General features: G+C 28.0%; 3 protein-coding genes across 10 annotated transcripts in view; 1 reads left to right on the forward strand and 2 right to left on the reverse strand.

The window, feature by feature from the left end:
* LOC106789214 (microtubule-actin cross-linking factor 1) overlaps positions 1–5,179 on the reverse strand; it is a gene marked incomplete in the record, with an annotated part of 154,157 nt that extends 148,978 nt beyond the window's left edge. For 6 of the 7 annotated variants that reach the window (XM_014753268.1, XM_014753259.1, XM_014753256.1 and 3 more), the window contains 2 exon segments: positions 4,276–4,771; positions 5,007–5,179. 7 annotated transcript variants of the gene reach the window in all.
* Positions 5,180–5,702: 523 nt separating this feature from the next.
* On the reverse strand, positions 5,703–9,987 carry LOC106789228 (centrosomal protein of 89 kDa-like). 2 transcript variants are annotated; one of them, XR_001381973.1, is made up of 7 exons: positions 9,714–9,987; positions 9,289–9,550; positions 8,608–9,215; positions 8,057–8,544; positions 7,732–7,984; positions 7,363–7,668; positions 5,703–6,410 (listed from the first exon to the last, which is right to left on the reverse strand). XR_001381973.1 is itself a non-coding variant. In XM_014753289.1 (6 exons), the coding sequence occupies exons 1-6, from the start codon at positions 9,783–9,785 to the stop codon at positions 7,462–7,464; spliced, it is 1,890 nt and encodes a 629-aa protein (XP_014608775.1). In that variant the 5' UTR covers positions 9,786–9,987; the 3' UTR covers positions 7,153–7,461. The 2 variants fall into 2 exon arrangements, 1 of the variants encoding a protein (XP_014608775.1); XM_014753289.1 differs by lacking the exon at positions 5,703–6,410 and having other exon boundaries at positions 7,153–7,668.
* A 3,043-nt stretch (positions 9,988–13,030) lies between these two features.
* LOC106789213 (venom serine protease-like) overlaps positions 13,031–13,313 on the forward strand; it is a 6,246-nt gene continuing 5,963 nt past the window's right edge. The window contains exon 1 of the mRNA XM_014753241.1: positions 13,031–13,183. Coding sequence (XP_014608727.1) covers positions 13,174–13,183 — 10 coding nt within the window. The 5' untranslated portion in view covers positions 13,031–13,173. The remainder of the gene's footprint in view (positions 13,184–13,313) is intronic.

Below are 13,313 nucleotides of genomic sequence, written 5' to 3' on the forward strand. Positions count from 1 at the left end.
CAATCTCAAATACAAAAATGAATGCACGAGTTAATAAGAATTTCATTTATTTACGATCATATAAAATCAAAATAAAAAAAAAATACATTAATTTGTATAACTAAAAAAAGAAATATATAATAATTAAGAAATAAACTTAAATTTTTATATTTTTCATTKAACTGAATATGAATTGTATTAAATTATTTTAAATATTAAGAAAAAAAGAAAAAAAACAATCTCAAATACAAAAATGAATGCACGAGTTAATAAGAATTTCATTTATTTACGAATTTTATCCTTAGAATCATCGTTCAATCTTTGTTCTAACTTTATTATTGCAAGAAACGAAAAAAATAAACTGAGCCTTTGATTTTACGAAAACAATTTCTTTTACTCTCTCTCTCTCTCTCTTTCTCATTTTTTTTATTTTTGTTTTCAACACAAAGGAAAAAAAAAGGAAGTGCATGTTTATACATATTCGACAAGTAAGTAAGTTTCTTATCCCTTTTAACTTTTAGCATGTTTCTCACTGTTAGTGACTTCTCCTGTAACCGGAAATTTCTTCGAATTTTGGCTGCTCGTTTCGGTCAGAATAACAAGCAAAGTAATAGCCAATGGGAAAGGTAAGAATAATATTCTCTCTCTCTCTCTCCCTCTCTCTCCTGTTTCTACTCTCTTTTCTTTCTCACTTTCGTGGCTTTTTATAGAACAAAGACCATAGAAAACTCTCACCCTAATCTTAAACAGCAAGTACGTGCACAACTTCCGGTGCCCTTTTTCACGTTTGTTTGAACTTCGTATGGTTCAACACACCAAAAGTATCCATTATATTTCAGTCCTTCTTTTTTTTTTATAAACACTTATGTCGTTTCGAAGAAATTATACGCATACGTTCCTATACGCAAGATAATATATCCTATTTCTTAAATTTTCATTCTAAAGCCAAACCGCCGATAAAAAGAAAAATATAAACGAACAAATTTGAATAGAAATATTTTCTAACAAAATATACGATAGAGTTTATGAAAGAAGAAGTTGTCCAATTTAAATTACGACAAAATCTATATTTTCATTTTTATTAAATAATAAATCAATTTGATCGAATATAATATACAATGTATATAATAATGATATTATATGCTAAACTCCAAATTTAGAAACAACAAAAATAAACCTAATTTTTTTCCCTTTAAAATCTGTATAAATAAATATTTTTCCTTATCCATTTATAAATAATTACAAATAATATATTCTATCTTGAATTAATCAATATTTTTGTAGCTGGAAATTAAAATGAAAAAGAAAAAAAAAACGTTTTGCATTTCGTTTATCTTTTTCGTTATTATAAAACAAAAATGTATAATACAGTGAGTCATCGATGTGTAATCTTTTTCTTCGGTTAAATCGTTAACGTTCAATTAAAGTTTCACGATCAATCTCGCAATCTGAAAATCGTTAAAACAAGTAACGCGCGTTTGGATAAAGGGGGAAATGATTATTATCCGATTTGAAACAAGAAGTTCATAGCAATTTAAGATTGTTCCGAAATATTTGCGTGCGTGTTCTATGCGAATGTTCAAAATGTCTGCACGAAATGTCGACCGTCACGGTCACGAAAACTTTCGTCTTACCATCAAAACTCTTTAAACTATACTGTTATATTATTTTACGAGGAATAAGGAAATTTCTATTCAAATTTAAACGAAGATATATTCTCTTCTATCGATTTTCTACATGATGAATATTTTATGCCACTTTTACATATTTTTTTCCTTTTTTTTTCCTTATTCGAAAGGTCAAGGTACTTTTTTTTCTTCTCGTATCTAAAACCGACACTTAATCTATCTCTATTTTTTATTTTATAATATAATATATTATACTTTATATTTATTTTATTAATTATTCGTTAATAAACACGTTTGCCAGATATCATAATTATACAATCTGAATTTGATGAAATTATTTAGTAACATTTCTTTACAATAAAAATCTATCGGTAGGATCAATGATTGTATCGTTGACGTATTAAATTTTTATATTGAGATAGGATTACGAAATTTGTGAAATAATTGTATAGAAAGTTATAAGATAAAATAGATAGTAAGACGTGTCAATTTAACTTAAACATTCTTAAATAGTTCAAAGAGGTATTAATAACTGTTCGCTAAGTAGCACTACTCGCTAGAGTACAATCGTTTTAAAACTAAAAGTCGTTGTTCGTTGCACTATTTGACAAAATCATTTAGTTCATTCTAATTTATTAAATATATATATATTACAAAAATAACAAATTATTTCAATTAAACGAACAACGTTTAATTATAACCGAAATCAAATATTTACGTATAACCGATAATTTGAATTTCAAATCAATATTTGAATATTTAATAATATTAATATAAAAATAATGATTGCATTTTCGATATCACGTGTCATTGTCATTATTTTTGTTTCGTTAAATAAAAATGGTAGAAAAGATGATCGAGGGAAAGGTTTCATTTCTAGAATCCTCAGTTACGTAAGAGAATAGAGAGACTGGAGAGATTAGTTGAGGACAGATAGCAACACAAGTAGAACAGGGCCAAGTCGATGCATTCTGGCAGACTGACCCACTATATAAGTAATAAACCTATTTACAAGAAAACTAGAAACACGTATACAATATACGATTTAATCTCACATCTTCTCATTCGTAATAAATTCAATAAAATTATTCAACGCAAATTATAAATAAATTTGCAATATAATTCTATACGAACCAAAGAAAACAAAACAAAACAAGACAAGACGAGACAAAACAAAACAACAAATGCAATCCAATTTAGTTGTACAAATTGATAAGAGCATCGATTACAGCTAACAATTATTATTAAAATTGATTAATTATGCTCGTATAATATTAAATTACACATGGCAAGATGTACGAAAGATTGAAGTAATTAAATTATAATTAACCATAATTAATCGTATCCAATTTTTTAGCGATTCTACACACAACATATATAAATTTTCTAACAAAGCAATGAAACTCTTATCATTATTATTAAACGAATATGGCACGTGTCTTATATTGCGATATGTGTGGAAAAATATTAAATAAAATGTATTTCTTCTTTTTTTCTTTTTTTTTTTTGTAAAAACTTCTTCATATAAATATGATTGTACATTGTTCTTCCCATATATGTGTTCTAGTTGAGACTGTTAAAAAAGAAGGTCGAGTGTGTCCTACATAGGAAAAGCGTAGGTACATGCACGATTCATATTTCTAATTCTGCTTGAAACCTAAAAAGACAAAAAAAATACAAAAGAAGATTATACAAAATGTCGAACAATTTATCAAATTTATCCAAAATATATTTAAATGCGTATTATTATCTGTAAGCCTCTGATATCAAATTTTATCTCGAGGAATTAAAATGTTGCGTGAAAAAGAACTAATTGGAAACGTTACTTGTTTAGAAGAAGAAAAAAAAAAAGAAGAAATAAAAGGAAGAGTAAGTAAAGCAGAAATGTTTCTAAACGAGGAATGTTTCTAACCGGGAAATAATCTTTGCTTGAGTGAATCTTCTATAAAGAGAGAGAGAGAGAGAGAGAGAGAGAGAGAGAGAGAGAGAGAGAGAGAGAGAAGGGGGAGAGGAGAGAGGGAAGGATGCTTCTCACCCTCGAAGGAAGAGGCATTGGCCGGGACTCGTGTGTGTATATCTATGTGTGTGTGTAGGAGAAGAGAAAAGGGACGAAGGAAAATTCGCTTATGTATTAGTACAGTAACACACACACACACACATATATATATATATGATGCAAAACATGGTTGCGTTCTTTGCGATTGCAGCGCCTCTAGTTGTTGTAACTAAAAATCACGAATTTTCACTATTCCCTTTTTACTGATACTACACGTAAAACAATAACATACAAATATCTTCATTAAATTCTAACAATAAAAAGTGAATAAATAAAATAATTAATGACAATAATTAAAAATTACTAATGTTTAATATTTAGGTTAGAAAAATAAAAAGAGAGGGAGAGAGAGAGAGAGAGAGAGAAATTGGCCGGCATGTTCGATCGAACAGACACACAGAGACAGGTGTCGCTCCTCCTCCACCCCCCACTCCTACCCCCACTCCTACTCCAATTCCTTCACCACCCTTCACTCACACTACGAAAGAGATTTATAATGAATTAATTCTAATGTTATTCTAATAATCTCTCTTCTCTATTGGATCGTTCTTTTTTTTTTCCTTTTTATATATAAATTAGAATTAAAAAAAAAAACAAATCACAACATCTTACGTTCGAACTTTGGCAAAGTGATCGATGGTGCGCCGTTATTCCTCGCGCATCTCGCAGTAGTTTGTGGATGCCTCGTGCCGCGAAATAACAACGATGACGACGACAACGACAACACAATGATGACGACGATAAAGATCTATCGTTATCTTCGTAATAGGGCATGGGAGTTCATTAAAAACAACACCCCCCCACCCCCACTCTTAGTATTCACCTTTGTCGTTAATTTATTTTCCCCCCTTTGCTTCCTTGTTTCCTTTTTCTTTTTTTTCTTTTACTTTCTTCTTTTTCACGTTGATCGGCTGTTGTTCGTAGTTATATCGATGTGTTAAAGAAAAACTACATATGACAATCAATGTTACAAAGCTTCTTTCTTTTCTTCTTCTTCTTCTTCTTGCATTATTGTCATAGACAAAATTCTTTCTTATCCTTTTATCCCTTCTTCTTCTTCTAATTTTCTTTAATAAATCCTTTTCGTAATAGTTGAATTTAATCCTCACTGAAAACTCACAACCGATTTATATTTCTTATGTTTTTCTCTTTTATTCGATATACGACATAACATATACACATATACATATATATATATATGTATAAGTGTATATGGTATGATGTATATACGTATGTATGAATGTATGTATGTGTGTGTATGTATGGATATATTTTGTATTAATTAAAATATCTTTAATGGATAAAACAAAATAGAAAATTTAATTGAATTATTAAAGACTAACCACGCTGCACTAATATACACCAAACTATAATTTTCTTATCACTTTATCACGTCGATCTTTGCGTCACGAATGCGACCCGGTGCCAGACGACGCGCCTAGCAGACGACATTTTGCCTTTACGCGGAAACCTACGAGACTGAACGAACACGCCCGAACCTACTTTACTCCGACCGAATCATCCCCCACTATTCAACTCTTTCCCTCTCTTTCTTTACCATATATCATATATATATATATATATATATACCATATATACCTATATATTCCTTTCTTTCTATTATTATTCTAATATATTTTATGATACTTCCTGGTACTATTTCGCGTCGGAATAAATTATAAATAATCTTTATACTAGTTTGCTATTTTTTATTTTTATTGTCCAAAATAATCTAAATTTAATTTTATATTTTAATTTTATATTTTAATTTTAATTTTTACGTACTCATTATTTTATTTATTTGTCAATTAAAAAAAATACCACCCTTCTACTATATATAAAATTAATTATTATAATATCAAAAATTTTAATTGAGATTTTATATTTAAAAACTCATACCATTCGTTTTATTTACCATAAGAGATATCTCTGTTCTATTAAAAATTTATTCTTACTTTTATTATTGATAAAAATTTCTAAGGAAAAAGGAGAAAAAAAAAATAAGATGTGTTATTTATTGTTTAGCTCTTCTTATTTGAAATCAATAAAACAGGATCGTTCGAGGAAAGAGAGAGAAGTAGAAGGAGGATGATGAAAAAGTCGATATCGAGTAGTTTTTTTAATGCACTTTCTCATATATAAGATTCTATCTTTCTTAAGATTGTCAATGGTTTCACATTCTAGTCTTCTATGGACCGGTTTAAAATGTATCATACTGGAATTTAGCGATGTAACGTGGTAAGGTGATACACCTTAAGTATTATTCTAGTCTTCAAACGTCATTTCGAAATCATTCCATTCACGACGAATTTCTTTTGACTCTACGCTTACACGTTACATGTTAAAAATACAACAAAAAAGAAAAAAGAAGAAAAAAAAAAGAAAAGGAAATAATTATAAGAATGAGAAAGTATGGTTTTACGTAAACGAAGAGAGCTCTTTTTTAAATACGAACTGCATGTATAATAAGAGAAAAGTATAATCAACGAATGTATGCGTTAGAAACGTACGTAGTTCATTAAGGTAAATGTATCTTTCATACACATAAACAAGGAAGCCATCAACTAGAGATGGTTTGTAATATTAGAATTTAGGGCAGCTGTTTGTCTTCATTTTCTGTCTCACACCTTCTTCTATAATTCTATCTCTTTTTCTATCTCATTCTTAAGAAAAATAAGAAGAAGAAGAAGAAGAAGAATCAGGATTCCTAGCAAAACATACTTTCCACGACCTAGTATTATCTTTTCCTGAAATAATCACACAAAAGATGCGAAATTAATAATAACCTATTAATCTCAATGAAAAATTTTCGAATTAATTATCTCTTAAAAATATCGAATCGAATGTGTATGTTTCTTGATTAAAAAAAAAAAACAAAAAATAAAGACGACTAATGTAAATACTAAGATATTCTTTTAGCATAAATCAAACTTGACTTATTCAAATGAATCTGTGTTTTTATCTTCTTGCATGTAACGGGGTCGACAGTCCAAGATAATAATCAAGTACTTCACTGAGATATAATTTATAATGTGAGACAGATCTATTGCGAATGAACGTAGATATAAAATTTTTTGCATAAAAATATGAGAGAGAGAGAGAGAGAGAAAGAGAAAAAGAGAGAAAAAGAGAGAGACACGTGAGATCATTTCTATTAAGAATAAACGCTATCAGCTTATTACATAGAAAAAAATAACAAGCATTGGATCCCTCTAAAGCAATTGGTAACCTTCGAGACCACTTGTCTTGGTTGATGTCACCACTAAATAAAGGTGATGTCGTCGGTACAAATCTCAATATTTCCTCTACGTGTTTTAAGCCCCTCAGGATATTTTCATCTCTCTCTTTCTTTCAGCGTGTGACATGAATTCCGGACATAATGATATTCTATTAACAAGGAAGATTAAAATTGATTGCCAATGGCTTTTGACTCTTATGTTCGGAGTTTAAAAAAATGAAAAAAAGTAAACTAGAGTTATGCGCATCGTCTATGAGATTTCAGTTTTATTTAATGAATGATATTATTAACCGGTTACAAGCCTATACTTTGCGACCACCACTACTACTACTACCACCATCACTACTGTAATTACGTTTATTGGAAGATAATAATTGACTAGTTATGTTTATCTATGTCATTGATAATGTTTTATCATAATCTTATGATTCAGAGATAAATTAACAAATTGTTGAAATTACCAATACGATCTGATTGATTGCGAATCATTAGGCCTAAGCTTTCCAACTATCAGAATGATAATTAAATCATTTAGCCATTGCTTCCTCTCTAGTCTCTTGTCAAACCAGTTCAATATTATCTTGAGATACTTGTTTTTCTTTCTTATTTCTTAGTTGAGATATAACGTCATCCTTCTGCTTGAGCAAACGTTTTAAACGTTGCACCTCTTGACGGTATTCTGATTTTAATTGATGAGTTCCCACCTTATGAATCTTTATATGCTTTTCCACTAATGCTAATTGATCCTTCGCATCTTTTTGTACAGCCTATGTCATATTTACAATGTTTTTAATTATTTACTTAATAATGATACTATCATGTTTACTTACGTTTACTTGGTTTTTTAAATTTCCTACTCGGTGTGCTATGCTGTCCCCGATATATTGAATATTCGCATTCTCTTTCTCCCTTTCGTGCAACAATGTTTTTAATTTTTCTTTCTCTGATGTTACTTTTTCGTATTCCGTTACCAATTTTTCACAGTAAACAGTTGTTTTATTCAACTGTTTTTTATACGAGTCGCGTGATATTTGTACAGAGTATACGATATTCTGTACGTTTGTTAATTTATGCTGAGTACGTCTGAAAAATAAATATTATTTCAATAAATATTTAAACTCTTATGCTTCATGCTATTTAATTTGTTTGAATTACTTTAAATTTCGTTCCAACGTTTTTGTTAAATTTTTTAAATGATTTCTTTCCGCAGTTACTGTCACCAATTGTTTTTCATTATCCGGTTGAGATTCCTCCAATTGTTTTATACGAGTAGAAAGTTTCTTCTTTTCCGATTCGTACTGTGATTTCAATTCTTCGAACAATCTTTTACATTCATCCACTGCTGCAATGTGTACATGCACCGGCATAGTTTTGTCACTGTTATTTTTTAACATCTCATAGCCTTCATTCACTATTTTATATTTCCCTTGAAGATTACTTAATTCTGTTTTGAAAGTTACGACTTCTTTGTGCAAAGTTTTGTTTTCTTGAGTCAGAGATTCAATCTTTCTTTCGTACAACGATTGAAATTCTTCAAATTTCTGTTTGTGATTATAAACTTGTTGCACCAACGTATCATTCTGTTCCTTGACTAATGCAGCATCATTAGAAATTTCTTTGATCTCTTCCATGAACCTATTACACTACAGAGTTTTCATTGAAATAAACAATAATGAAGAATATAAATCTTGTTGTTTTTACAATACCTTTGATTTAGAATTTTCCAGTTCCTTGTGTAAAAATTCATTTTCTGATATAATTTCTTTGCACCTGCCAGTAAAATCATTTAATTCTTGTTCGTATTTGCTTATCAATTCTTTCTTTTCTATTAAATTTTCTTGATAAGCATCCAATAGCGGACCCAAAGCATGCATGTTTACATTGCCCCAAGATTCAATCATCTTTTTATTTTCTTTAACTAATTCTTCGTCATTAATTGTATGAGTATTAAATTGGGAAGGTATAATTCGTCCGCACGATCTAACCTTGTCTTGATACCTTTCCAATTCTGCATTTAATTGATAAATAACTTTTTTAAGAAGCATAGTATCTTCATTTAACTGAACGTTCTCGGATTTCAATTTGTCATTAATATTTAATAAAATATTTTTCGTTTCTTCCAATCGTTGAAAAACTTGAGTCGATTCTTCATGATGCAAGTGTAATTGTCTATACTCCGTTTCTTTTTGTTTTAATAAGACATTTAATTGTTCGCATTCCTGCTGAACTCGTTCATACTCCTGAGCTAATTTGTGATACTTATCGCGTATCTTAAATATTAATTTATCTTTATCCTTCTGTTCCTCTCTATTATCTAAAATATTAAAATTATTTATAGATTATATAAATTATAATGATTAAAATTTACCAGTCATATGTAAAATTACCTGACATCGCATTCAAATCTTCTAACTTAATCATCAACATATGATTCTCTTCCATAAGTCTTTCAATTTCTTTACGAAGATGACGTCTACTTTTATTCTTCGGTGAGCTTATTCTATCATCACTTTTATCGTTGAATGATAAATCATCAGACTTAAGTTTCACTTTGTTATAATGGCGTGCTTTATTAACTTTTCTACGACAATAGGTTAACCCATGAACTGGTTCAATTTCATCTGTATTTCTTACTTTTTGTTTGCTGTGCTAGAATAATAATAAATGAATTAATATTTATCCTATGAGAACTATTACAATACCTTATTTTTATTGATGAACATGCAACGCTTACAGAAATATTGTACAACTGTATAATAAAATTGAATACACATGATATATATATATATAAGTTATAGATTTAATTTATTACCTTAATAACACCATGCTTTTCCATAGTATCCTCTTTATCATCAATTAAAGAAGTCCCACAAAAATAAGACATTGTCTATGTGTTTTATAGAATAAAGTTGAATAATAGTGTTAGACAATTTCCAATTAAGTTTGAGAGTGAATTCATTCATGTTATATTCCAAGATATCCAAAATACTTTAATCAAACCTTGCATTAATCCCATTTGAAGACAAATCCGAACTTTAGGTTTATTATTGTAAGAAACTACCATGGCAACGTTGATAAATCCAGAATTTAGGGTCACTACAATAGTTAAAAATTAGACACATCTTCCTAGAGGGAGCCACTCGAGCTACTAAAGAAATCTAACTAGGAGACCTTACGGTTATGCCATCACTGATTTTAACAAGCTTTGGTATATTAGTAGTATAACTTTATGGTGTTAAGGTCGTAAAGTATTTTATCAAAATGCAAAGCCAATTTTGAGAAAAATGCTTTTAAAGTTTTGAATTTTTTATATACATATTTATATTATCTTAAATGCGACTATTTATCAAGTGGTTTGCTAGCTTAAGTAGTAGCGTACTCGCTTCTCGTGCTGCTAATCAGTGGTTCGATCCTTCATTGGGGAAGTTTTTTTTAATAAATTGTTTTTTATTTGTTTTTATTTTGTTTTTTTCACAATTCTTAATTATTAAATGTATACAGGAAAGAGAAAATTATTGATTACAAAAGAATTAGAAATAATATATTTTTTAATATCTTGTGCAAAGGAAAATCGATTACTTGAATTAGAGTTAACATTTTATTTTTTAACAGGTATATGAAAATAGATAAATCTTCAATATACTATCAAATAACAATCGTATATATTTTAATCATTATTTATTTCATGTATAATATACCTGTTAAAAAATAAAATGTTAACTGTAATTCAAGGATTAAATTGTTCTTTATTATTTGCGCAAGATGTTAACAAATTTATTAGTTCTAATTTTTTTGTAATAAATAATTTTCTCTTTCCTGTATATATTTAAAAATTTATAAATATGAAAAAACAGATAGAAAAAAAATTATTAAAAAAGTTTCCCCCATAAAGGATCGAACACTAACTAAACAGCACGAGAAGCAAGAGCGCTACTACTTACGCTACCGCATCACATAATAAACATTTGCATTTAAGATCATATAAATATATATACAAAAAATTCAAAACTTTAAAAGCATTTTTCTCAAAATTGGCTTCGCATTTTGATAAAATGCTTTACCACATTAATACCTTAAAGGTATACTACTAATATACCAAAGCTCGTTAAAATCCGTGAGGGTACAACTGTAAGGTCTCCTTGTAAGATGTTCTTAATAAATTAACAAATAATTTCAATTGATTTTATACCCTAAAAGGAATAACTTTAATTTAACTTAATATAATATTATTACTTTTTTTTAAATAATATATATGATATTTTAGAATTTCAACAAATATGGATATTAAATAAATTGTTATCGATACTTTGACTAACGTAGTACATAGAGATATCGAAATGCAGCGGGATTTTCGATAAGAGCGCGTAATTCAATTCTTCGATTTATTGTATTTTAATATATCCTATGCAATAAAATATATTCAAAATGATAAGAATAAAAGAAATAAAAATAAATTTTATTATAAGTAAAAATATGTTATCAATAAATAACAGAAATGTTTTTCTTAACTATGTTATTGCGATAAGGTGAAAAATGCAAGTAAGAAGAATTAAAATATTTCGTATCTTCAATTTTTATTTTAATAATATGTCTGAGAAATACGTGAAAAACAAATTATCGATATTTTTCAATAACACGGTAGCCGAAAATATTGTTTATCATTATTTTTACAAATATATATTTAAACATATATTTTTAAGTATAAAGAAAACTTTGGAACGGATAAAACAATGAGGAACGTACAAACTTAGCAGCGATTTTTCTCGAACTAATGAAAATTGAATTAATCTCGCGAATCTTATTGTTAAACAATATTGTATAATTTCAATCGAATAAAAATTAATTTGTCCAAGGGACGTGTAAATTTTGGTCGTGTAATTATTTGACCCTGGAAAAAATATGTTTATTTCGTACAAAAACTAATGACCGTAATCTAACGAGGAAATAATTTGTAACTTGTAATTTCTGTTATTATAATTATTATCTTTGAAAAAACAACAACGAAGAAACAACGAGATATATAAAAAAAACCATTATTGCAGTTAAAAATCGATAATGATAACAATTAAATATAATACATTTTTTTTTATTCTTTTTTATAATTCTAATGGAAATTTTTCTATAGAATTGCTTGTTAATGATTTGTCTACGTTCTAAGTTTCTATATATATATATATATATATATAAAAATTGCAATTAATAATATAATTATTAATCGATGAATGAATATAAAAAAAAAAAAAAAAAAACCAGATAAACTCTTATCATTTATCAATGTAATCCACCAAGCTTATGGTTGATTTATGTATATATTTTCTAGCTTTGAATTATCATCCTCAAATTCAATAAAAATTACAAAACATTGAACACGTTTAATCCTATTTGCGCAAAAGTATGAATGTTAATTGTTTGAGCGAATAAATTAGTTCAAGGATACCACTTTTTATTACCCACCATTAAAAATGTGCTCGAAGTTGGTAATTAAATTCAATTTAAAAAAACAAAATTGATACATTTCAACTTTATCTTGTTTAATCGACAATTCAAGAAATTTATAATATCAACATTTTTTGGCACGCGTTACACAAAATATTTCCAATAAAAATAATAATAATAAAAAAACAAATATAAATTCTTTCTCGTTCCTTCAGAGCCAGTCGGACAAAAGAAAAAATAAAAAACAATAAATACAAAAAAAAAAAAAAGAAACAAATAGATAAGATATGTATTAAAATCGATAAGAAAAATCGATTCTACGTAAACGAAAAGAAATAAAAATTCTATGTAAGTATTATATTAAGTCAATGTGTGGTAATAAAATGATATAGAGATATAGGCAAAAATAGAAAAAAAAAATTACTAAAATATTAAAATACGATTGTAATTGTATAGGTGGACAGGTGGGTGGTGGTGGTGGTGGTGGGTTTTTGTGCGCGTGTGGGTGGGTGTATATTTACGAAAGAAAGAAATTAGTAAATATACACAACTGTGCGATGATATTTGCCCCTGCTGCTGTAAATCTACGTTTATTCACGAGGATACGTTGTATGTATGATAACAGAGGTAACCGCGATAATATATACTGCGAAATTATCATATTTCGTGTTAGGTTTATTTCAGCTCAGAATATAAAAAACCACGAAACAGGAAGGAACATTACAGATAGTATTATAAATGTCTTCATTGATACGAATTAGTGGCTTTTCATAGTTTATTATATTTTTCTTTAATTATTCTTTCTTTTCTAATTATCTCGGGAACCATCAACCACCATGAAATTAGGTATTTTCGTTAAATCAAATTTTTATCATTGCACTTGTTATCCTTTTAATTTTCTTTCTGTTATAATATATTCGATTATTATTTATTTTGTTGTTTTCCAAAAATTATATTTTTATTTTAAATATTATAT

This window comes from Polistes canadensis, unplaced genomic scaffold (genome assembly GCF_001313835.1).
Source record: "Polistes canadensis isolate GaletaPanama2010 unplaced genomic scaffold, ASM131383v1 scaffold_171, whole genome shotgun sequence".
NCBI lineage: Eukaryota > Metazoa > Arthropoda > Insecta > Hymenoptera > Vespidae > Polistes > Polistes canadensis.